We start from the raw sequence: 26,423 nt of genomic DNA, 5'->3' as shown, positions 1-26,423 counted from the left end.
TCTTTTGGTTTTTTTGTTTCATTTTGTTTGGTACTGTTTCTCCACTAACAGCCAAATCAGTTTTGTGATACTTAAAACTTTTACTGATATTAAATGGAGGAAAGGAACAGGAAAAAAAACCCGTCCTTGTCCAAGAGTGGGACATTCGAGGAAAAAGAGAAAGGTTCCACTTGGTTCCTAAAATCACCAAAAGCTACAAACAAACAGAAGTGTTTTTTCCATCAATACTAGTAAAAAGGGTTTAGCTATAGTAGACAGGTGACCTTGATTTGTCCCATTTGCCAGAAACCCAATTTGAATCCAACCTCTTCTATAACTGATGGGGTTTACATTGTTGTACCTGATTCACGGCTAAAATTTTCGAATGGGAACTATGAGGTCCCTGTGTTTGTGTTTGCACAAGTTTTATAGATGTGTGGCACTGCCAGAATTAATCCGTAAAAGAGCTCTATTTAATTGGCTTCAAGGAAGTTAAGTGCTTATAAATACTCAAATATAAAAGAAACTGGCCAGAATGAGTTTCAGGTTCACGTGATCTAGGAAATACTCAGTATTAACATCTGGTGTTAAGGTTAGCTTAAGCTTGTTGGTTTGATACAGATATGAGTCATCACCACTAAGTAGAATACTTTCATTGTACCTGCGTTTACTAGAAATCAAATAAGACCCTATCCCTGTTATAAAGTTTGTCAGCAAGAAAAATAACAGTGTGATGAAGCTTTTAAGTAAGTAAAATAGAGGTAAATGAAGTAGAGAGTTTTGGGTAAACTCTGCAGGAATAATGTTCTGGGAATGTCTGTCTGGAATAGTCTCTCCAGATTTCTAAACTAAACTAAGTTCTAAGATAAGATTGAACTTAATTAAAATCTCAGAGGTAAAGTGGTACAAGACCTGAATTTGGTTCTCTAAGAGGACAACGTTTTCTTAGAATATTGAACTGCTTTTGGTAAAAGAATGAGTTTAAGTGATCTGTATTTGCCATTGAGATCTTTTATTATCACTGGTTTAAAACGCTTTGACATTTTTGACAAACTTCCCAAAAATCAAGTTCTAAGTGGGGTTCATGTGACCTCTGGCTAACTTTTGGATTTTCCGGAGGGTCCCTGGAACACCTCAAATTACTTGTTTTCTGTCCGTCTCAGAGAGAGGAATATTGAACTCATTGGGCTTATGTGGTGTGTTGAATTGCAGGAGAGGCACTGTCAGATGAGTGATGATAAACTTCTTAGATCGTATCACATGGGTAAATGCATATATTCTAGAAATTATACGGAACTCCTAAAATTCTGGTATATCCTGGTAAAGATAAGTCATAATTATAGAAATCATCTTAAATTGTTTGCCACAGCAGTAATCAGGTTTTTGTTCAACTGCACTGCAGTCCCAGTTGGTTGATGCCAAAGCAAAAAGGCATCCTTTTAATGGTTAGATGATCAATTGCTATCTATGGTTTTAAGTGGCTCTTGAGCGACTCTATAGCTGTTCTGTGGAAAAAAGCAGGGAAGAATGACGGAATCCTTTCTGTGCAAGCATTGGTACTGTTATCAGGGAAAATAAGGAAGGGAATGAGAACGAGCACACACGGCTTCAAACCTTCACTCCTCTGGCTGAGCTGGCGTCCCAGCCACTCTGGCCGTTCTGCCAATATATCCACCCCGTCCGCTACCTCCCATTCCCGACACTGGGGCTCAGGACCTCCCCTCCTTCTAGGGATCAATTAGAAAAGCCTGTGTTAGCTTCTGGGGCACAGGGACTTGGTCTGGTATCGCCATCTAAGACCTGACAGGGCACCCAATTTGGGCCAGGAGCCACTTCCGGGACATCATGGCTATTTCCCCTAGGCCACTATCTCACAGGGGGACTAAATGCAAATGATCAGCTGGCTGGGTTTCTCAGACTTCTTTAACTGGGTACAGGGAGGATCCTCTGCACCTGAAGCCCACCTGGCAGCGCCCACAGCCGAGCCAAGGGGGACCCCAGTGAGGGAGGAAGGCCCCGTTTTGGCAGGGCTCTGAAAGGGAAACCAAAGCTAAAGAGTTTGAACAACATTCCAGAAGCTCAGCAGAACAAATGAAGACCTCTGAATTTTTGGAGAGGATTTATCAGGCCTGCAGGCGTCATACTAATGCAGATCCCGAGGTCCCTGGAAATATCAGAATGGTGAATTTTACATTTCGGAGCAAAGCGCTTCAGATATCAGGACAAAGTTGCAGAAATGAGGTGGTGAATTTGGAATGAACCCTTCTCGATTGGTAGATGTTGCTTTTAAAGTGTTCAACAGGGAACAACGACAGAAGAAAGAAGACGCAAGACGACACGCCACTTCTCTGGCAGTGGTGCTGGATTCCCGGAAGGAGGGGTGAGCCCTCACTGGGGAAAGAACAGCGCGCTGTGAGGACGAGGAACGCTGGGAAACAGAAAACAGTCAGGGCAGGAGCCCCTCGCCCGGTAGAAAGACAGGGACGCTCGGAAGAGGCCCAGGGGCTCCCTTGGACTTGAGGCGCCTAACTCCCCACAGGAGCCCCGGGGAAAACCGACAGTGGGAAGTGAGCTGACTGTCTCTCTGACAGACCTCACCCTGAAGTTTTTCACCAAAACGCCTTGACATCAGAGTCCAGAACACACACTTTTTTTTTTTTTTTTGCCGCAGCGCATAGCTCATGGGATCTTAGTTCTCCAACAAGGGATCGAATCCGGGCCCGCGGCAGTGGAAGCGCAGTCCTAACCACTGGACCGCCAGGGAATTCCCCCAGAAAACGCCTTATGCCTACAGATGGAGCTCATGAAAATCCCAGAAAAGGAGGCAGAGTTCTTTCCCCCAAGGTCTTTAAAAATAACCCACAGCCTGCTGTCAGACCTCCCCAGATGGGGACTCAACACAGAGGAACCTGCCCCACCGAGGACTGAAAGACAGACTCTCCTCAAATGCCTTGAACTGCAAGAAATATCAGACAAGCTGGTAGTGTTTGTGTGGACGCTCTTTCAGGATGCGTGGAAACATATGCCACCTGTACAGAAGATCTCTGATGTGGGTAAAGCCCTCCGTAGGGAAATTATCCCCTGATCTGGATGACGGCATTAAAACTACATTCATCCTGGAGACCATAATCAACAGGAAAAACCAAGAAAATGAATCATACATTAAAAAGGAATGTCGCTAAAACATGTCGCGAGACACTGAACTTGGGATAAGGCCTTGCCAGTTGCGCTGCTACGGATCAGTGGCTCCCAGAAGCAGGCTTAAATTAAGCCCCTTTAGAATACTGTATGGCAGGCCTTGCAGGTGTGTGCCCAGGCAGGAGGATCTATAAATGCTAAAGACCTAGCGGTGGCCAATCACATTAAAACTTCGGGCACTATTTATTCATGAGTTTACCTCCAACAGGCCTGGCCATCCAACCGAAGTAGACGGGAATTCCATCTCCATTGCCCATTGGAGAAGGGGCAACCAATTTGCTTAATTGGGTCCAAATAAATAGCACCGGAATTTAGTATATGTACTGGGAACTGGAACCAAAACCCCAAGTTCAGTTATGAATTAGATAACAAAGTGCTAAGAGGTTTCGTTGGGTTCAACTAGTTGTAGATAAAAAGGACTAACTAAAAATTCTAAGGGATATTCATCACCTCCGTTCAGCAGAATGGTCTTCATTCCTTTCCCCACAAGACCGTTGAATGGATGCTGACAGTGGGGAACAGTAATACACAAGAACCTTTTTATATTCTGTCACAAGTTCATCACTAAAGGGATGTTGCCTGTAACCTTAAATCATACATAGTGGCCCACCTCTGGGAACCCTGCCTCCCAGGTAATGAGCGTTAAGCTAAAATACCTCTGTTTAGCACACAGGAAACCTCCTGCCCAGGCCCACCTGTGAATGACTGCAGGGAGGAAGAAATGAACACATCCTCTCTGGGGGCTGACGGGAACCAGGAAGTGTTTCACTTTACCCTCTCCCCTTTTCGTATAAAAGGAGCCTGAGTTCTAACTCAGGCAAGCTGGCTCTCTGGGGCACGAGCCCACCATCCTCTTGGTCTGCCGGCTTTCTGAATAAAGTCGCTACTCCCTGTCCCAACAACTTTTCTCTCGATAACTGGCCTGTTGTGCAGCAGGCAGTACCAGCTTAGACTCGGTAACAACACAGCAGAGGGGGCTTTTTAGATGTGACTAAGGGCACACAACTTGGGAGAGCATACTGCGTTATTCAGGTGGGTTCAATCTAATCACAAGTCCTTAAGTGGAAAACCTCCCCGGCTGTTGTCTGGGGGCAGATCATGACCATGGAGGAAGGCTCAGAGCGAGGCTGCACAGCTGGCTTTGAGGATGCAGAAAGGGGGCCATAGTCAAGGCAGCCTTGAGAAGCTAGAGAGGTAAGGAGATGGTTTCTCCCCTAGAGACTCCAGAAAGCCCTGCCGACACCTTGGTTTTAGCCCAGTGAGACTTGTGTGCAGACTTCTGACCTCCAGAACTGTAAGATAATAAATGTGTTATTAGCCAGGAGGTTTGTGGTAATTTGTTTCAGCAGCAATGGAAAACTAATACAGGTAGCAAATCTGTTTTCCTGGTATGTGGGAGGCTTAAAGGTTTATGTTAAGTCATCACACTTTTATCCTTCACGGAGGGTTCTGCTTTGAGGACTATACTTGGAAAAGCCCACCCCCTACTGCCCTAGTCCATTCAGGGTGCTATAATAAAAAATACCATGCACTGAGCAGCTTATAAACAAAGTCTCACGGTCGTGCAGGCTGGGAAGTCCAAGATCAAGGCATCTGCACTTTCAGTGTCTGGGGAGAACTCCCTTCCCGGTGTGCAGACAGACATCTTCTCCCTATATCCTCACATGGCAGAATGGGTGAAAGAGCCTTCTGGGGTCTCTCTTGTAAGGACACTAACCTCATTCACGAGGGTTCCACCCTCATGACATCATCACCTCCCAAAGGCCCCACTTCCTAACACCATCACGTTGGGGGTTAGGATCTCAACATACGAATTTGGGGGGCACACAAACATTCAGTCCACAACACCTAAGGCTGCATAAATATGAGTGTGTTTCATATTTCTGTGGTTTCATTTTTTACCCCCGTGTTTTCAGTCGCCTAGAATTTATTTTATTTCGCTATATACTACTTAGTAGGAATCTTCTTTAAAAAGTAACCTATTCCAATTTATTAAACAACCTACCCTTTCCCCCACTGGTTTGAGGATATCATCTTTAATAATACATTAAATTATTATATATAGGTCATTTTTTCAGTTTCCTATGCAGTTTCTATTCAGTTTTCCATTCCTGTGCCTGCAGCACAATATTTAAATCAGGTAAAATGCTCTTTTTTACATCCTAAAACTTCTCGGCAAAATTTAACAAACATTTGACAATGCCACTTTGTGATGGGCATTATGATGGGTGCTGGGCAGGCACAGATGAGCACACTATAGTCCAAACTCTTAAGGACCTTGCAGTTTACTTATACTAGCAAAAAACGAACCAGCATTATAATGCTCCATGAGAATTCCTACAATAACATGCCACAAGGGTACATAAGGCCAGTCTTACGGAAAAGGAAGGTTCCTCGAGGAAAAATTCCTTAAACTGAGACCTATGAAAAGAAGAGGAAGAGTGAGGTAGACAGAACGTTCCAAGCAAAGAGAACAACACGATAAGACCCTGACGGCGCGGGAGAGGGTGAAACGGTTGGGAAATGAAAGCCACAGCTGGTGGCCTGTCACTAGAGAGCGCAGAAGGCGAGTGCCAGGGCAGAACTTGCCTCGAGGTCCTGGGACACCAGAGTGCAGAGGGGCCTGAGGACCCCAGTCCAGCCCTCACTCCACAGAGGACGGGAGGGGCTCTCAAGAGGCCTGTCTTTGCCGTGATCTGAAAGCAAGGCAGTGACCCTCCACTTGCCCCGCGAGGACACCTCTGCGGTGGGCAAGGCCCACAGGGAGGTCACGCCGGGCCTGGAGGGGCCCTGGAGGAGGAGCTTCTGCCAAAGGCAAGAAACACACAGGAAAGGGGAGGGACACCATGCCCACCCCACTGTGCGCCAACCGCGCAGCTCCAGCCTTCCCCAACAGCCTCCGAGTCTGCTCCAGACTCCTGTTTGCTCTTCAGCATGAGATACAGCAGACGATAAAACAGAGCATAACAGCCGTGTGAACAGATCCAGCATCATTCCAAACTCAGCGTGTCTGTGCCTCTTATCCTCACGACCCAGCGGGCAGATGGCTATCCCCACCGTACAGATGGAGGAACTGAGGGACAGAAAGCTGAAGTGGCCTGCCCAAGGTCACACCCAGCTAGCAGGCTGCAAGGCCAGCTTAATAGCACCTAGAACATAAATGCCCACACAAACACCACAGCGTCACTTTAGCTCCAACCAAAACCCTATCATTTGGGGGCTTCCCTGGCGGTCCCTGGTTAGGGCTTGGTGCTTTCGCTGTGGGGTCCAGGTTCGATCCCTGGTCTGGGAACTTATGCCCTGCAAGCCTCGCTGCATGGCCGGAAAAACAAAAATCCTATCATTTTGTCTTACAATAGATTTGAAACCCTCCCCAATTCTACTGTCCTATGAGGTCACTAGCAACCTGAATCTGACACTTAAAATTCTCACACAAGTGTTTATACCTCTACTGCAGACTTGTGCATCTCTAGGCAACCTATGATACTATTCTGCATGTCTGTAAAGATTAAGTTAAGATTATCTTATAATATACACATCTTTATATATCTTTTTGCAGCTTTATTTTCTCTCAAGATGGTTTTTTTGTGTGTCAGTGTTAACACATGTAGCTCCAGTTTTGTTGTCCTGTGAGGTTTCATTTTGTGTGTGAAGGGGGGTGTTTTAGCAGTAAACCAACTTTTCAAAAGAATTTTTACAGAGAAACACAGGACAGGCAGAAGCAGAGCTGTTCTGGTAAAGGGGAGAAAAGCAGGAGCCCACCCACTTCCCAACTCATTCTGAGGCCAGAATTACCCTGATACCAAAAGCAGACAAGTACATCACAAAAGAAAACTACAGGGAATCCCTGGTCAGGGAACTAGGATCCCGCAAGGTGCGCGGCCAAAAAAAAAAAAAAAAAGCTACAGACCGGTATCTCCTATAAGTATACGCACAAAACTCCTCAACAAAATACTAGCAAACCAAATCCAACAACATTAAAAAAGGATTGTACATGATGGCCAAATAGGATTTATCCAAGGAGTGCAAGGCTGGCTTAAAACCTGAAAATCCCAATAGGAAAAAGGACAAAGCCACACAATGATTTCAATAGTCACAGAAAAAGCACCTGACAAAACCCAACACCCCTTCATGATAAAGATGCTCAACAAACTAGTAATAGAAGGAAATGTCCTCATCCTGATAAAAGACATCTACAAAAAACCCATATCTAACATCATACCTAAGGCGAATGACTGAATGTTTTCCCCCTAAGGTCAGGAACAAGACAAGGATGTCCACTCTCCCCACTTTTGTTCAATATTGTACTCGAGGTCTTAGGGCAACTAGGCAAGAATGAGAATAAAAGGCATCCAGATTAGAAACGAAGAAGTAAAACTAACAAGATAATATAATCTTATATACAGAAAATACTAAAGAATTCACTAAAAAAGTAGTGAAACTAAACAACAAATTCAGCAAGGCCTCAACATACAAGACGAACATACAACTATTAATTGCATTTCTATACATTCGCAATGAACAATCCAAAAACGAAATTAAAAAAACAACTCCACTTATTATAACATCAAAAAGAATGAAATGTTTAGGAACGGATTAACAAAAGATGTATAAAACTTATACTCTGAAAACTAAAAACTACTATTGAAAGAATTTAAAGAAAACCTCAATCAATGGAAAAATACCCATGTTTGTATTAAAAGACGTAATATTGTTAAGCCTACAGCACTCTCTAAATTCACTACAGACTCAAGGCATCCCTATCAAAATACCAGGCAGCTTCTACGTGGAAACTGATAAGATGACCCTGAAATTCACATGGAAACTCAAGAGACCCAGAACGACCAGGTTAAGACACTCTTGAAAAAGAACGAAGTTGGAGGACTCACTCCTCCAGATTTCAAAACTTACTAAAAGATGCAGTAATCAAGTCAGTATGGTACTGGCACAAGGATAAACACGGAGATCAGTGGAATAGAACTGAGAGTGCAGACTCCGCACATTCAGTCAATTGATTTTTTTTTTTTTAATGGTGCCAAGACCCTTCACTGGAGAAAGAACTGTCTTTCCACAGATGGTGCTGGGACAACTAGATAACCACATGCGAAGAAAAAAGTTGCACCCTAGGTGGATAGGTAAACAAAATGTGGTATACCCACAAAATGGAAGATTACTCAGCTATAAAATGAAATGCTGATACACGCTACAACACAAAGGACCTTGAAAACATTATGCTGAGTACAGGAAGCCAGTCACCAAAAAGTCCCCACATTATCATATGACTGCATTTATATGAAATGTCTCTAATGGACAAATCATACTATAGAGACACAAAGATTAGTGGTTTCCCGGGGTGACCACTAATGAGTACAGGGTTTCTTTCTGAGATGATAAACATGTTCTAAAATTGACTGTGGTGAGAGTTATACAACTTTTTGAATACAATATAATATCATTGAATTTTACACTTTAAATGAGTGAATGGTGGCGTATGTGAATTAAAATAGGTGAATTATGATATGTGAATCTCAATAAAGATGTAACTTTTTTAAAAGGCAATACAGCTTCCACTTGGTTCTCCTGGCCACCATGCTGTGAGGAAGCCCACACCAGCCACGTGGAGGGCCCGTACGTGTGGGCACCACAACTAACAGCGCTGGCGGGGGTCCCGGGTGACGGCCTGCGCCCAACTGCTAGACACGTGAGGGACTCAGGCTGCAGCCTTCAAGACTTCCCAGTGACACCCAGGAGCTTTCTTTTCTTTTTTCCTTTCTTTTGGCCAAAAAAAAAAAAAGTATCAGCCTGCCTAGGTCAAGCACCACCCATCTGTCGTGGTCCCTTTCCTGAAATTTCCATGGATGCCTCCCTGACCTTGGTAGAAAGTTTCCAGTTTTAAGAATCCAAAGGCCTGGGTTCAAGTCCCAATAAGAGCGTTAACCAAGTAATTGTTCCGAGCTTTACCTTCCTCATCCCAGAAATGGAAATAAGAATGTGTATGAAATGAGATAACCACATAATAGCAGTGTGAGGACTGCAGTGACCTACAGACAGTATTTACCAATACTATCAATCTATCTTTCCTCGAACATTTGCATTCTTCCATTATGCGCAAATGTATTCAATACGGCTCCAAACCAGCAGGCGGTCTGGCCTACAACCCACCATTTGCATGTCATTTTCACCAAAGTCTGTAGCATTATCACATACTGCAGGCCTTGCCCTCCCAGGACAGCAGGAAACGCATGAATTCTTCATGGGCAAACCGCTTGTGTTTACTGAGCAGAAAATGTTCCAACCAAGTTCAAGCTCAGACTAAAAGGAACCTCATTTTATCTTATTAAAATTACATTTTTATTCGGTTTTGCACAGGGAAAGAGGAAAACAGGCTTCAACTAAAGCCCTTTTTAAAGAATAAGTGGCAACTAATACACATACCTCCTTTCAAATAATGAAATCTTTCCTTAAAAAATATATTAACCAATAAACTTTTTTAGAAATTGTACCGCTTTAAAACACTACAGTAATTCACTGAACCCTAACGATTCCTTCTAAAAAGCAGATCCAGGTGACATAGTTCCACTGCCAGCTACACACCCTGGAAAAACAGTTACACAGGTACACAAGGAGATAGGTTCAGCAATGTTCATAATACCACAAAGAGAAAAAATGTTAAGAAAAATCTTAAAAAAAAAAAAAAAAAAGAAAAATCTAGATGTCCATTATCAACTGAATAATGAATAAACAAACTAGAACATATGCATATAATGGAATACCAACCACAGCAAACAGGAAGGAACTTCAGCCACCAGATTCAAGATGGGGAAAGTTCATTAACATAATAGTGAAACGTTGAATACACACAGTACGACACCACCACTTACAGGAAGTTTTTTAAATGCAAAAATGAGACAATATATCATTTTTGGGTACATACATGAGTGGTCAAAAATCCTACTGCATGCAGGGTAACCGCAAAATTCAGAACTGTGACGATCAGGGGAAGTGAGAGTAAAGAGCTGGGCCCAGGAAAAGAACACAACAGCATCAACTGTGGACGTGGTCTACATTCCCTGTATTCATCTGTATGCCTTCCTGAAAGTCTGAAATGTGTTCCAGTGTTTCAAACAGATGGCTCTGGCTCTGAGAGGGGAGGTGTTTGCAGGCACAGCCATTCAGAGGGTCAGGGAATGCAGTGCCTGGAGCGCTCCTCGAAGACACGTTTCTCTAAGTCTCCTCCGACCCCATTCTTCCTACACTGTACACAGAAATCTTTCAAAAAGAAGGCTCACCGTCATTAGCCACCACAGAAATGCAAATCAAAATCACAACTAGAGGGACTTCCCTGGCAGTCCAGTGGTTAAGACTCTGCACTTCCACTGCAGGGGGCAGGGGTTCGATCCCTGGTCAAGAACTAAGATCCTGCATGCCACAAGCCGTGACCAAAAAATTTAAAAAAAAAGAAAAACATCACAATTAGGCACCACTTCACAGCCAGGAGGGGGGCAAAAATTTAAAGATAATATGTGTTGGCGAGGATGCAGAGAAACTGAAACCCTCACACGCTGTGGATGGGAGTGAAAATAGGTGCAGCCGCTCTGGACAACAGCCTGGCAGGTCTTCAAAAGGTCCAACATTGACCACATGACCCTGCGATTCCGCTTCTAGGTACACACCCAAGAGAAATGGAAACATGTGTATACAAAAAACTTGTACTGTATTATTCATGGCAGCCAAAATGTGGAAAGAGTCCAAATGTCCATCAACTGATGAATGGATAAATCAAATGTGCCTGTCCATACGATGGAACATGCATTATTAGGTCATAAAAAGAGATGCTCCAACGTGGGTGACCCTTGAAAACGTCACAGTCAGTCAAAGAAGCTAGTCACAAAGGACCACACATATAATTCAATTTACATGACACATCCAGAACAGGCAGATCTATAGAAACGAAAGGTACGTCAGCAGTTGTCAGGGGCTGGGACGAGGGAAGGGGAGTCACTGCTGATGAGTTCTGGGCCTCTCTCTGTGGTGATGGTGGTACAGCTGGGTGAACACACTAAAAACACTGAATTGTACACTTTAAGTGGGTGAAATGTATGTTACATAAATGATATCTCTACAAAGGTGTTAAAAGGGAGGAAGGAAGGAAGGAAGGAAGGAAGGAAGGAAGGAAGGAAGGAAGGAAGGAAGGAAGGAAGGAAAGAAGGAAGGAAGGAAGGAGGGAGGGAGGGAGGGAGGGCGAGCTAGGGAGAAGTGAGGATGGGGAAGGACCAGACCAGTCCCTCCTGGCCCAGGTGCCGGGGAGCAGGTGCGCATGAGGGGAAGGCTCAGGGTGCAAAAGCACGCCTTCAGCACCCGTCGCCCAGATGACCAACATCACTCGATGAACCTTTAAACAGGTCCAAGTCCACCCCTCCCGCCCCGGATAACAGAGTCTGCACTGCTACCGTCACAGAACATTTCAGTATACTTCATGTGGAAAGGACGGAAATTTTTATCATCCTCCAAAATAAGAAAATGAAACTTAAGAAAGACTAATTTGGGCTTCCCTGGTGGCGCAGTGGTTGAGGGTCCGCCTGCTGATGCAGGGGACACGGGTTTGTGCCCCGGTCCGGGAAGATCCCACATGCCACGGAGCGGCTGGGCCCGTGAGCCATGGCCACTGAGCCTGCGCGTCCGGAGCCTGTGCCCCACAGCGGGAGAGGCCACAGCAGTGAGAGGCCCACGTACCGCAAAAAAAAAAAAAAGAAAGAAAGACTAATTTGTTACCAGTAGGCAAGGCGGGGACCATGAGCCGTGTCCTCTGGGTCCAACTGGTACATATCTTGATGACCACGTGCCTGAGCAGCTGGGAAGGACTGTCAGATGGAAGAAGAGTGACTGAGAACTAACAAGGCATCACAGGCTCCAACACTGCGATGTAACAGAGGCTCCCAGCTCGGTGAGAGGGTTGGGTCCAGACAAAGGACAGCACAGGACGGGTCAGGAAGGAAGGCAGAGAGACGCCCACAGTGTGCCCCGAAGTGGCCCCCAACTAGAAGCGCCTCCCACGAGAGCTCTGAGTTCCTATAAAGGTCACCTCTTCTGCAGAAGGCACAGAAAACGCCCCCATTGGTAAGGGAAAGAAAGATGACAAAAGAACGGGCAAAGCTAAGGTTTAAAGAGAGAACCGGGAAGAGCGCTCCTAGAGGACGGGGCCCCAACATGAAGACAGGCTGGAGACACTGGGCAGATGCAGGGACGCCCAAAAGAGAGAGATGGGCCCCGGGGACCAACGCCATCTCTTCAGGGTTCTATCCAGGCTGCCTTTACAACACCAGTCAGGAAAGCTTTTTGGTTTTGGTCGTGCCACGCGGCACGCGGGATCTTACTTCCCCAACCAGGGATCAAACCCATGCCTCCTGCAGTGGATAATCACTGGACTGCCAGGGAAGTCCCCAGGAATGCTTTTTTTTTTTTTTTTTTTTTTTAATTTATATTTGGCTGCGTTGTGTCTTCGTTGCTGTGTGCGGGCTTTCTCTAGTTGCGGCGAACGGGCGCTACTCTTCCTTGTAGTGCACAGGCTTCTCATTGCGGTGGCTTCTCTTGTTGCAGAGCATGGGCTCTAGGCGCGCGGGCTTCAACAGTTGTGACACACAGGCTCAGTAGTTGTGGCTCACGGGCTCTAGAGCACAGGCTCAGTAGTTGTGGCGCACGGGCTTAGTTGCTCTGCGGCATGTGGGATCTTCCCGGACCAGGGCTCGAACCCGTGTCCCCTGCATTAGCAGGTGGATTCTTAACCACTGTGCCACCAGGGAAGCCCCCCAGGAAAGCTTTTTAAAAACTCAGAGTCAAAGACTATCTGTCTGAGGGCCTACTTGTGGACAGCCAAGCTCTGGGGCGTAGCCTTCACCCAGAGCACCACGAATCAGTGACATCTTAGCCAGTCACAGACGACCCCGAGGCTGCCGCACTAGTGTCACTCGACACACCCTGGCTGAGCACCTGCTCCAGGCCCGGTCCGACACTGGCGCTGCGAAGATGCCAGGGATGCTGCTCCCGCCGTGGTGGAGAGTCATTAGGATACAGGTAGGCACTGAAGTGGGAGAAGAAAGGAGGGAATGAGCCTAAGTTACAGAGCAGAAGCCAGGAAGGCAGGAGGAAGGAGAGCCCAATGTCGCAAGGCCTCTGGGTTTGACAATAAGGGATTCTCTCCTGTGTATCCCGGAGAACTTCTTTCTGGTCTGAACTTGGACCGCCTACACCAAGGCCCTGGCTCTGAAACAAAGCTGATGGGACAACACCAGAAGAGCTTTTTTTTTTTCACTAAAGGTTAAAGAGCAGTGAGTGAAAATAACAATGAATGAAACGGCAAAGAGCGAGAGGAGATAAAATTAAAAGAAATACATCCAAGCTGCGGTGTCCTGAGCATCATAAAATAAATGAAAAATTATACGGCCATCTTTGCGATTAACTGCCTCCCTGTATTTCAGACACATGAAGTAAACAGGCAAATCATGTAGTATCTCAGTTTACAGCCCATCAACCTCTCCAAGCACAGTCATCACTCAATGTCTCCAGTAGCTTTCTGAAAGGTGAACTCAATTAGCAACTGATTTACCATTAGGCGTGTTCTAACCACAGTGATGCTCCCCAGATTTATAAAATACGTCCAGAAGGGTAAGTTTTCCAAGGAAATTAACTTTAGAGGACTCTGGAGGAAAATGTATGAAACGCCATTATTACGAGGGTAAACAGTTCCACCATTCCTCCCGCCCATGGCATCATCTGAAATGGTCCCGCCCACAGAGTCAAGTGCAGACACACGTGGCCCTACAGGACCCTGAGCAGAGGGGCTCCCGGGCTGTCCCACCGTCAACACCCACGCTACGCCACCTGGCAGTGACGCTCACCCGGTCCCGCAAGCTCTCAGCCACCTACTGAGCTCTCCCCACCGGGCCATGAGCTCCCTGTAAGAGGGCCTGGAGCTCGTCTCCAGTCACACTCCTTGGGGGCCCAGGAGCCAGTGGAGACGGGCACTTACTGATTCAATCAGCAAGCTGCTCACGGATGGCTCTTCAGACAGGTCTCAGAAGTGAGGATGTTGACAATAAACTTACCCCTCCCATGAAAAAAGCAATGTGTGGAATATAATACTGTAAATCAACTCTACTTCAGTTAAAACAAAACAGCAACGTGTGAGCTCACAGACCCAGAGAACAGACTGGTGGCTGCCAGAGGTGGGGCAGGGTGCGAAATGGGTGAAGGGGTCCACAGGCACACACTTCCACTTACAAGATAAGTAAGTCCTGGGGATGTAAGCACAGCATGGTGACTGAAGTTAGTAACACTGCACTGCAGATGAGAAGGTTGCTTGTAATCTTACAAGTTCTCATCACAAGGAACAAGCGTGTAACTGTGTGGGGATGGACCTTAACTAGACTTCCTGTAATCATTTTGCAATAGATACATAGAGCGAATCCTTAGGTTGCACACCTGAAAGTAATATAATACGTCAATTACACCATCATAAAAGCACAATGTATGAATGGGGGGAGGAGTCTTTTGAAATTAACATGGAAAAGTACAACCCTGCCAGCCCTGCAGTCAGTCATGGGTCCCATTTCCCCACCTCTCCCTGCCTTGCTGCTTCTCCCCCCAGTCCCTCTCCTGTCGACGTCACCTCCAGGCTCACCGCACTGAGCCCTCTCTCCTCTCTCCCAGCTCCTGCCAGCCTATCTAGACGCCCCTCAGACTCCTCCGTGCGTCCCGAAGCCCAGTGCTCCACCAGTTTTCTCTTCCCAGTTCACGCGAAACTGTGCTCTCTCCTGACGTTACTGGGCACCTCCAGTAAACACTCAAACAGTGGCCTCCAGGCTGAGCTGCTGCTGGCTCTCGGCCACCTCACCACCTCCCATTAACGGGCCCATCGCAAAAATCAGCTTTGCCCCCACTGCCATGCCTCACCCCCACTTCCCTAGACAGGACGTGACCCTCTGCAGTCACGCAGGTACAACACGACAGGCGCGCCCCGCCTCGTGCAGCCCCTGGCAGCCTCCTGGCTCTCTCCTGTGACACCTGAAACCCACCTGCTGTCCCCAGCGTCCCTCTCCTCCTGACCCCATCACTCACTCCTCCCGTGACTTAATCTCCAAGAACAGCGATCCCAAAACCCAAGATACTTGTTGCTACATTCAGCGCTCCCTTTTTTTTTAAATTTTTATTGGCATATAGTTGCTTTACAATGTTGTATTAGTTTCTGCTGTACAGCAAAGTGAATCCGTTATATGTATACATATATATGTGTACACATATATATATGTGTGTGTGTGTATATATATATATATATATCTCCACTCTTTTTTGGATTTCCTTCCCATTTAGGTCACCACAAAGCACTGAGTAGAGTTCCCTGTGCTATACAGTAGGTTCTCATTAGTTCGGTGCTCCCTTCTTTACTACACGAATACTTGAATGATTAAGCATTTTAAACCTGAAGGAGTTCCAAAGACTAGAGCACATCCCCTCATAAGTGGGCGTAACTAGGCAACGCCCTCTGAGGAGCCCCCAGTGTCCCACGCCTGCCCGGCCCTGTCAGAGCGACTTACAGTCATGGTGGTTGATGAGCCCACGTGTGGCTGGGACATAAAGTGCTGTAATGGCTCCATGACTGGCTTTGGCACAGGAAACTAACCCAAGCTAGGGAGTAATTCTAAAGGAATCAAAACGGGGTGCAGGAGGCGGCAGCCCCTGTCTGTCTGAGACTAACCCGTAGCACTAGCCACCCCAGGACGGTAACTGGCCCGGTAAGACAATCCCCACGCCCTAGACGGCGGGAGGCAGACAGTGCGGTGAATACTGGGGGGCCGGGAGGTCTCCCGCGCTCTCTTCCTCCTGAATTCTGTAATGGCAAGGCCAGACCCCTTCTGCTTCCCACCCAACCGGCTGGCCTCGCCACCTGCAAACACCTGCACCTGACAAGAGAAGCAGGTGCTGAGCGCCCCCTAGGGGCTGCCTCCTGCCTCCAAGGTCCCGTGACGCCGAGGGACCCCTCCCCTCTCCAAGACCCAGTCCTCCGCCCAGCCTCTCCATGCACACCGTGCCCACGCCCTCTGACAAGCCCGGACCCTGCAGAGGGCTTTCGGCCTAGGATCACAAGCACTGAACATCGTTTGTCTCGCTGCGTGTGAGCCTGGGCGCCAGCAAGAGCATTCTGTCCTTGAGGCTAGTAGAAACGCTCACGGAAAGAAGGCTCATGGCAAACCCTGCAGTAAGCTGTGTGAGGGAGCAGGGCGAGGGCGGCCCGGGGCACATCTGAAAACCGTGTCACGGTCTGGCTCCCGCAGCACGGGCCAAGCTCGAGTGTGCAGCCCGGGTGAGAAGGAAGACGGCGGGCCATGCCCGGGCCGGAACACTCTGGCAGTGCCAGTGAACTCCAGACCCCGGGAGGATGGACCACGGGGAACAGAGCGTTCATGCGGTCAGGAGCCCAGAAATGCACAGGGCGGCGTAGAGAAAGGGCTCTGCCCTCCGCCAACATGCTTGAGTTCAAAGCCAGCTCGCTCACTGCTCACCGAGGGGCCTCGGGCAGACAGCAGCAGAGGGGCGAGGGCCCTCTGCCCAGCTGCGCTAGTAACACTAACAGCAGCTTCAGCCCTGAGCCCTCCTAACCCCAGTAAGAGAATCCGTAACTGTTCTAAGCAACTAAACTCACCGATAGCTACATGCGCCTTTGCCACCTTCAGCACTCAGACTGGGATTTCCACGTGAATCCCCCCAAAGAGGAAACAGCATCAGAATGAGGGAACAGAAGGAACAGGGACACTCAAAACAGAAGTCCCCTGCGGCACGGAGCCCAGAAATGGGAAGAACCCAGGCTGCCCCGTCCCCTCTGAGCCTCCTGACCCTCTGCCTCTCTCTGTGAGGGGGGGAATGTCTGGGTGAACCCAGAAGCTGCCCCTCTCACCCCTGGAGAACGGGGAAAGAGGAAGTCAGTGTGCAAGGAACCGGGTCCCACCCCCAGCCCCAGGCCAGGCCCACCACCAGCTCAGCTGCAGCCTGTAAAGTCTGGAAAGGACCCCTCAGCATTCCCGCTGCTGCTGGCCCGAACCTGTGTGTCAAGAGCCTGAAACAAGGGAGGTGCTCAATAAGCAGGCGCAGGTACGAGGTGTCACTACAAGGCCAGCACCATCTCCATCCGCGGCTCCACCTCCCGCCTGGGGCGCAGAGCCAACACCTGCCCACGGATGTGGTTCACAGCCACTCTCCGCGGAATCCTCCAGAGGGAGAACCAGGCGGTCGGTCATGTCTGCACTCCCAGGGCCGAGCACGGAGGCATCCCCCACGTGCAGCCCAGCCCTTCCAAGGCCGGGACCCCCGCTGCACCCAGAGGGTCCGCAGGGGCCGGTCCTCACACTGCATGTGTTCCACTGAGGAGCGGCTAAGCCCAGGAGTGGCAAGATGGTGGAGCTTCCGGAGAAGGCCAGGCAGGGGCGGGTGTCACACCCTGGCCCCCGGGTCACCGTGCTGCGCCGCTGCCCTTGTCCTAGCTGTACGTGGGCCAGGCAGGGCCACTCCAGTGGGAACAGAAAAACGGAGGCGAGGGCTCCCGGCGCCTGTTCTGTTCATTTCCACCCCCAACCTCTGATCTCGCCTTCACAGTACTTAGGGGAGTGAAACACCTCCTCCAGCTCTCATTTTACAAAATTTTAAAAAAACAGAACAAATCCAAAATCATCAGGGATTTTTTTTTAAGTCATTTTTGTCCTCATCTAAAATTAACCCAAAAGAGTCCAGATTTGCAACATTAGATAAACATTTAAGAGGGGGAAAAAATGATTTCATTTTAAGTTTATTTTTTCAAAATGTTTCCAGACAAAATAAAAGGTGTTTCATAACATGAAACATGACCACTGGAAAACAAACAAGTAAAACAAACTATGTATTTAGCCAAACCCCACCCTCCGGTGCTTCCACAGTGCTCAGCACAGCAAGACCATCTCCACTCATGGGTGGCAACCAGATGGGACCCCCCCCCCGCCCCACAAAGTCACTGCCAGAGCACAGACTCCTGGGCTCCTCGTGACAGGGAAAACTAGGAATAAAGAGACACTCCAAACATCCACTCCAGAAGCACCAGCAAGAAAACAAGGCAGGTCTATAAAAACACAAGACAGGAGAGCAGGTGGGGCAGCAGCTCAGAATTTCTCAGGAAAGAAAGGCGGGGCCTCCACTTGGCCCCTGGACCCGAGAGGACACGGAACAGAGAAGACCCCTCCGACTAAACACGCTTTGCAGAGGTCACCAGTGAGGGCCCAGCCCACCTGTGAAGACTGGCCGAGGTACCGGCCCACGTTCAAGTGCAGGACCCCTTCCCCAGCCGACCTCCCTCGGGCACACTTCCCTGCCCTCCACCGACCCCGCAGGGCTCTGCTTTCCTGCAGCCGCTGTAACAGACTTACTGCCTTCGAACATTCCCACCCATCATCTTAACACTCTGCGGGTCAGAGGTCCGGCATGGGTCTCCCAGGCTAAAGTCCAGGGGTCGGCCCGCTGCATCCATTCTGGAGGCGGTCCTGGGGAGAATCCATTTCCTGCTCATCCAGGTCGCTGACAGAATTCAGTTTCTAGCAGGTGCGGAACCAAGGTCCCCGTCTTCCTGCTGACCAAAAGCACAGGCTGCTCCCCGCTCCTAGAGGCCACCACGTGCCTGGCTCGGGGCCCTTCCTCCATCTTCAAAGCCAGCAACCGCAGATCAGACAGAGCCACCTGTGTCCAACCTCTGACACTTTTAAGAGCTGATGTGACCACGCTGGCCCCCCGGATAATCCAGGGCAACCTCTCCAACTCAGGGGCAGCTGATGGGCAACCTTAACTCCATCTGCAAAGTGATTCCCCTTTGCCGTGGGACTGACACATCACAAGCTCTGAGGATGAGGACGTGGGCATCTTGAGGGGCTCCCACCCCTCAGGCCAGAACCCTGGGGGTCACCTCAATCCCCAACACCCTGCCCGTCAGTGACCCCTTTGAGGCCCACCGCAGCTCAGGCCCTGAACCTGTCCACTCCCCCCCGCCCACCGCCGCTGCCCTGGTCCCCACTTCCCGTGCCCACTTCCTCTCACCCTCTCTTCGAGGCGGAGGAGCAGAATAAAGTGCTTCCTCATGGCTCTCGGGACCAAGACCCAATTCTTCTCCAGGGCCTGGACGCCCTGCGTGCTCTGGACCCCGCGCACCCCTCCTCACTTCCTCCTTGGGGTCTCCCTGCGGAGAGCTCCGACCCCGACCCGGACCCGCACCTCTGCGTGGCAGGCTGGCCCCTGCTCCAGCCCCGGGTCCCATCCTAGGCGAGACCTCCTCGGGGCGGTGGGGGGGAACGTGGCATTCTACGGATGCGGGGCTCCGGTGTCCTGCCCCCATCACCAGGCTGCGGCCGTGGGAGCCTACAGACTGCTTGTGTACCAGGTGTTCACCGTCTCCTTCGGACTGAGGACCCCGAGGCCCACGCCTCTGCTCAGCATTTCCTGCGGTACCTGGCGCACTGAAGGTGCTCCAGTATTTTCTGAATGAACTGTCCCCCGCCACACTCCTCTCCTGCAGCTGACGACTGACGGTGGCCTGTGGAGACGACAGCTGAGCTGAGTGTCCCACTTGCTCAGGGCCGCCTCGTGGCTGTGGCAGCTGTGCGCTGAAAGCTGCCAGGGCCAGGACACTGTGAGCGGTCTTCTGCTCCATGTCTACCCGAGCACCCATGGCCCTGCATATTCAGTCGCGGCCTTTCTTGCTGCCACCGCACGTACACATGTCACCCTTCACATGCCCCGGCGGCCCGCCTACCCTGCTGTCAGCAGAGCACATTGGCAGGCAGAGCCGTGCTAAAATAGCAAGCGTCGGGTCCACGCTGAAAGGCTGCCTGTGTTCTCACACCCAGTGTGCTGTGATTTCGTCTTGGCATTTCAAGTTAAGTGTAGCAGGAATGCCAAGTGCAACCGCGGAAAGCCACAGCCCCGTGGGAGCCAAGCGAGTCAACGGCCCACGAAGGAACAGGCCCAGAGAGCCAGAGGCCAAGCCTTTTCTGATTATCATCAGCTTCCCGATTCTTACCAAACCACCACCGCCTCTCACCTGGATGTTCGCAAAACCTCCTAACTGGTCTCCCTGCTGCTGCCCTGGCCCTCTCCGCCCCCCGTCTACCTACAACAGGGCAGCCAAAGGAATCCTGCTAAGCCAAAGGCAGGGCCTGCCGCTGCCACAATCCTCCAAAGCCCCCCCTTCACTCGGAAGAAGACACTGGGAGTCCCTGTCTCTCCTGGGACCATGAGGCCCACCACTCCCACTTTTCAGGCCTCGTGCCCCACAAGCCTCTCCCCCTCTCAGCAGTGGTCACGCCAGCCCCCCTGGGCTTCTCCTCGGACACACCAGCATCGCCCCCGAACCAGGGCCTTTGCACGAGCTCACCCCTCTGCCTGGACGACTCTATCCCGGCCACCCAGGAAGCCTGTTCCCTCACCTGCTGCAAATCTTGCTCAAATGTCACCTGCTCTGTTAGAGCTTACCTGGTCACCTTATCATCCATGACACTATCCCCACGGCACCTGCCCCCGAAAGATCTATCCCGCTTCCCTGCTCTGTGTTGATAGCAGTCATCACCTTCTGACAGTTAACTCTCTACTTAGCTTTTCTCGGGGGATTCCCTGGTGGTCCAGTGGTTAGGACTCAGCGCTTTCACTGCCAAGGGCCCTGGTCTGATCCCTGGTCGGGGGCTAAGATCCCACAACCTGTGAGGCACAACCTAACTTAGTTATCCTCTGCCTCTCCCACTCCACTGTTAACTCTGTGAGAGCACAGATTTTGGTCTGGTTTGTTCACTGATGCATCTCTAGCACCTGGAACCATTACTGGCACATAATCTGGGTTAAATAAATATTTGCTGAATAAGTAAATGATCAGACTCTCAAAACTGGTCCAAGAGGCTTCTCTCCTTCTCATCTAAGAGAACAGGGTTAGGCCAAGCAAATATCCTCCTGTAGGTCACAACCACTTAGGTCTAATGCAACTCCCTAGGTTACACGTGCAGAAACTGATGGCCCTGGGGGCAGTATGAGGAAGGTGAAGGTCACAGAGAGATTAACAGAAAACGATGGCTAAAACCTGGACCACCCAATTCCCAGTCAGACGTCTTTCCACCATATCACACATCCTGCCTCATCCAGAGAAGCAGCTTCTAAGAAAGCATCAACCAAACATATAATCTAAGGACCAGGGTGTGCACAGAATAGGGGGATCTACCAGCAAGACCACCTCGTGCGGTGTGAGCCTTGGCCAAATCAGTCTCTCCAGGTTAATCTGGAAAACAGTTTGGATCAACCACCACTTACTGGTTTGGCAGTAACAATGCGAAGATGAGCAAGGCACACTCCCTAAACACGCAGAGCTCACCGTCTGGTGAAGAAAACAAGCGCTTTCCAACACTGGGTGTGACGCACAACGGGGTACTTTAGTCCAGACTGCATGAAAACAGGCCAGCCCTGACCAGGAGGTACACTGGAGGCGAGTTCTTGAACATCTTTAAAAAGTAAGCCCAGGGCTTCCCTGGTGGCGCAGTGGTTGAGAGTCCGCCTGCCGATGCAGGGGACGCGGGTTCGTGCCCCGGTCCGGGAGGATCCCACATGCTGCGGAGCGGCTGGGCCCGTGAGCCACGGCCGCTGGGCCTGCGCGTCCGGAGCCTGCGCTCCGCAACGGGAGAGGCCACAGCAGTGAGAGGCCCGCGTACCGCAAAAAATAAAAAATAAATAAGCCCAGCAAGGACTTCCCTGGAAGTCCAGTGGTTAAGACTCCACGCTCACAATGCAGGGGCACGGGTTCCACCCCTGGTCAGGGAACTAAGATCCCACATGCCACACAGCGAGGCCAAAAAATTAATAAATAAATAAGAAAAATAAAAAGCCAGGCAAAGGAGAGGGAAGGGAGGAAAAGAACATTCTGGCCACAGCTATGAAAGCATGAAACTGACAGAGGCATCACACAGCAGGTACAGCGAGGATCCTACAAGTCCATCAGCACCCGTGAGGGCCAAGCTCAAAGCAGGGAGGGGCGGGAGATGGGGCTCAAGAATTGAGCGGGCTCAGGTCATAAAGGGCCTTAGACATCATGCAAAAGCACTTAAGCCTCTCGGCACGGCATTTCGGGGAAAACAACCAAGGGGCTTTAAACCAGCCTACCTCATCGAGTGTCAGAGTGTGCTTGGAGGACAGAGTGTGCTTTGTAAATTCTAAAACACCAGAGACACGAACATTTGCAGAGTGCCAGGAATAGCGCCTGGCAAACACTAAGTGCTCGGTGAATAGCAGCCGCTACTGTCATAGGAATTATTACTAAGGAATTACTAATTTTAAAGGACTGCGCTATACAAAAGCGCCTTTGCCAGTTCCATATTCTGTGGTGGGTGTATTCTTCCTCCTTTGAGTTTCTCTGGGTTGAGGCCCACACTCAAAAAAAGTTAATCACAGGAACCACTCAAAAGAGCTGGCACGACCGCTGGAAGCCAGCTGGGAACTGCGGCACCGAGCTTGTGCAGGTAAAGACCAGGTATGCGGCCGGTGGTCACCACAGGGAGGTCATCTACTGACAGGGAAACGGGCACACCTTTGCGACTCCTCCTGTCGCCTGAAACGGCAGCACTGCCAGAGATGAGGCCACAGGAGGCGAGGGGCACGAAGTGGCTGTGCAGGCCTTTCCGGGCGAGCCGACCTCTCCTCCTCGCCCTGCCCTCTGCAGTGACAGCCTCCAGGAGGCCTCCAAGACTCCACTCCAAGTCTGGGACTATCACACGGGAACAACTCTCAAAAGGCCTAAGGCACAGCACGGTATCGGAGTCCAAGGAAAAAGCAAGGCTGTCTTTGGGAATGCAGGATTTCACAGAAGAAAGTTGAGGACAGTATTATTTTCCTGTGGCTGTCACAACAAATTACCACAAACTTAGCAGCTTAAGACAACAGAAATGTATCCGGTCACAGAGCTGGAGGCTACAAGTCCAAAGCCAAGGTGTGGGCAGGGCCATGCTCTCTCTGAAGGCTCTAGGAGATGATCCTTCCCTGCCTCTCCTAGCTCTACTGGCTGCCAGGAGTCCTCAGCCTGCCTTGGTCTGTAAAGGCATCACTCCAGTCTGTCTCCATCTTCACATGCCATCTTCCCTGTGTCTGTCTCTCTATGTGCAAATTTCCCTCTTCTTATAAGGACACCAGTCACTGGACTAGGGCTCACTCTAATCCAGTGTGACCTCACTTCTCATTTTAACTTGATTCCATCTGCAAATACCCTATTTCCAAATATGGTCACATTCACAGGGTCCGAGGACCTGAATGGGGGGGGGGGCACTACTGAACCCAATACAAGGACAAATACCCAAGAGACACAGTCATCAATCCAAAGGTTTATTCACCATTATAACTACACACAGGAGCTCGAGTATTCTCACACCTCAGCTGGTTGTTAAGAATCAGAATCTATTTAGACGGAGGAGGAACCAAAATCTCAATACCTAAAAACAACACACAAAAGTTCTACTGCCACGTGGCTCCTTTCCTTGGAGTCTGTGTTCTACAGCATGTGTTCCTGTCACTGCTAGGACCTCCTATTCTCTGCTATTCCAGAATTTTCACATCATCCTGGACCCTGACATTGGTTTTGATGAAACCTCTTATTGTTCTTCAGTCAAGCACAGTCCTAAGGACTTCCCTGGTGGCACAGTGGCTGGCTAAGAATCCTCCTGCCAATGCTGGGGACACAGGTTCAAGCCCTGCTCCAAGAAGAGCCCACATGTCAAGGAGCAACTAAACCCGTGGGCCACAACTACTGAGCCTGCGCTCTAGAGCCCGTGAGCCACAACTACTAACCCCGTGCGCCACAACTACTGAGCCTGCACTCTAGAGCCCACGAGCCACAACTACTGAGCCTGCGTGCCACAACTCCTGAAGCCCACACGCCTAGAGCCCGTGCTCCACAACAAGAGAAGCCACCGCAATGAGAAGCGACACACACCACAACGAAGAGTAGCCCCCGCTCGCCGCAACTAGGAAAGGCTGTGCGCAGCAACGAAGACCCAACACAGCCAAAAATAAAATATAAATAAATAAATTTATTTATTTAAAGAAAAAAAAACCCACAGTCCTACAGAGTAAAATAGGGTGCCTGCCGAACTTCAGTGACCCCCTCCAAAGTCGCTTTTCTGAGCAGTCAGGAACTCATACTGCTAACTCCCAGACCATTCTGAAAATTAAACCTTTCTGACTCGACACAGTGCATTCCAAAGTTTACAATTCTATCACTCAAACAATAGTGTTTACTATGCAACACTTACGAATAAACTGTGCTTATGAATGATTCTACTTGGAGTTAAGACCACAATTCTTAAGTTTCAGTATCTCAGACTTCAGTTTCCAAACTGAACGGTGTGTAGAAATCTTGTAGTTTGTTTGTCTCTAATCTATTTTCACCAGCAGCTGATTTTATCCTAGGTGTTTTCCCTGTCACGTCTCCCATGTTTCCTAGGGCCCTGGCTGGGCTGGGTGACACATCAATCAGAGGAGGACTTTGGAGTTGTACAGCTTCCAGGTTGCACCCAGGTCGCTGCAGGCACTTAACTAAAAAAAAAAAACAAAAAAATTTGCTTCCTGCTGCTGACTCAAGACAGGAGTTGGCTTTGAAGCCAGAAAGTGGGAACATGGAAATCCACAGTGAGCCTCAAGTATTCTTCCTCGCCCAGGGCAAAAGCGGCAACCCAGGAGAGAACGAGAACGCCAATCAAATGGGTCAAAACCACCACGCCCCCTGCAGAAACCGAGCTCGCCAGCGGACGCAGACTGCCCCGGCCACTTTCCTCACTCCACCAACTCCTCGCGGCTGGAGAAGAGTGGGTTCCTTGCAGCTTCCCCAGGGGGCCGAGGAGTTTCGCAGAAGAGAGCCTGCCGGTCTCGGGACAAGCCTGCCGGCAGCTCCTCCTCCTTTCTGGCCTCGCTCCTACGTGCAGCCACTGTCACCTCCCAGACCCCACGATCCGACCCCCAGGACACCCCGAGCAGTCTCCTCAGAGCCCAGGTCACCCCTCCCCAGACCCCGACTCCACCGCAGCCCAGCGGGCCGAAGCGCCCACCTGACCTCTGACCTCTGACCCCGACCCGGGTCCCCGTCACACCCACCTGCCCGGGACCTTGCTGTTGCTGCGCTTCCAGAACTGCTTCCTGGCCCCGTCGCTGGCCATGGCCTCTCCTCATCCCTCAGACCCGCAGCCCCGACACCCCGAGGGCGGCCAACCCGCCCCGGCGGCCCTTTGCTGTACCCCGGGTGGCCCCCTCACTGATCCCGGGATTCCAGAGAGTAGAGCCGAGAGGCTCTTCCGCCTCCCTCCGGAAGTTGTACCTCCGCGCACCCGGAAGTCCCGCCTCCGACCCAGGCGCGCGTGATGGACGTGAGGGAGCCTGACGTCACTAAGAGGCGTCTAAGGGGCGGTGCCGCGGAGGAAGCGCAGCTGCTGGGCCGTCCTTCTAACTGCCCTCTTCTTAGGCCTGGTGTCCGGCCCAGGGTTCTCCTACCGCGCGCAGCGGCAGGACAATGGTCCTAACCCGAGGGCGAGGCGACGCGGAGACCGAAAGCACCCCGCTGCGGGTGGTGGTCGAGGAGGTGTCTGTCGCCCGCACTTGGCTAGGGATCGGTAAATACCAAGTGGCTGACTTACCGCTGCAGTCAGTGCAGCCAGGTGAGAACCATGAGGAAGTGGTCCGGGCTTGTGAGGGGCACGGGTGGTGGGGTCCGGGGAGGGGGCAGGTGGGTCGGGGAAGGAGGGGGTTGGCAGGCTTCGGCTGAAGCGTGAAGATTCCCCCACCGGAGCCTTGGCCGCGGGCGGCTATCGGCGCTTGAAACGTGCAGGTAAAATACACCCAGGACTTCAGTACCAAAGAAGGAATGACGACGCTGATTTTTATGTTAAGTACATGTTGAAGTAAAATATTTTGTGTCTTGGATTCAATAAATGTATTGCTAAAATTATTTTCACATTCCTTTTTTTCAAAGTAGCTACCAGAAAATTAGAAGTTACGTATGTGGCTGCATTATATTTCTGTCGGCGGTAGACGTAACCCGAGAGGTCAGGGACCGGCATTTCAGAAGGGAGCGCAGTGCGGCTTTGGGGAGCCGCTTGACAGACGCGTGCCAGTTCTTGATGATATTTTCTGATTAAAGTTTTCCGTGCCTCCTCACTTATGATAAGTAA

At 50.1% G+C, this 26,423-nt stretch overlaps 1 protein-coding gene across 1 annotated transcript in view; it reads right to left on the bottom strand.

Annotated features, from left to right (window-relative positions):
• The window catches only part of TBC1D22A (TBC1 domain family member 22A), a 314,758-nt gene extending 289,209 nt beyond the window's left edge, over positions 1-25,549 (bottom strand). The window contains exon 1 of the mRNA XM_082666699.1: positions 25,354-25,549. Coding sequence (XP_082522825.1) covers positions 25,354-25,415 — 62 coding nt within the window. The 5' untranslated portion in view covers positions 25,416-25,549. The remainder of the gene's footprint in view (positions 1-25,353) is intronic.
• Between the last annotated feature and the right edge of the window lie 874 nt (positions 25,550-26,423).

The sequence above is a fragment of the Grampus griseus genome (assembly GCF_964374135.1).
Source record: "Grampus griseus genome assembly, chromosome: 11".
NCBI lineage: Eukaryota > Metazoa > Chordata > Mammalia > Artiodactyla > Delphinidae > Grampus > Grampus griseus.
This window is presented reverse-complemented; position numbering and strand designations above follow the sequence as displayed.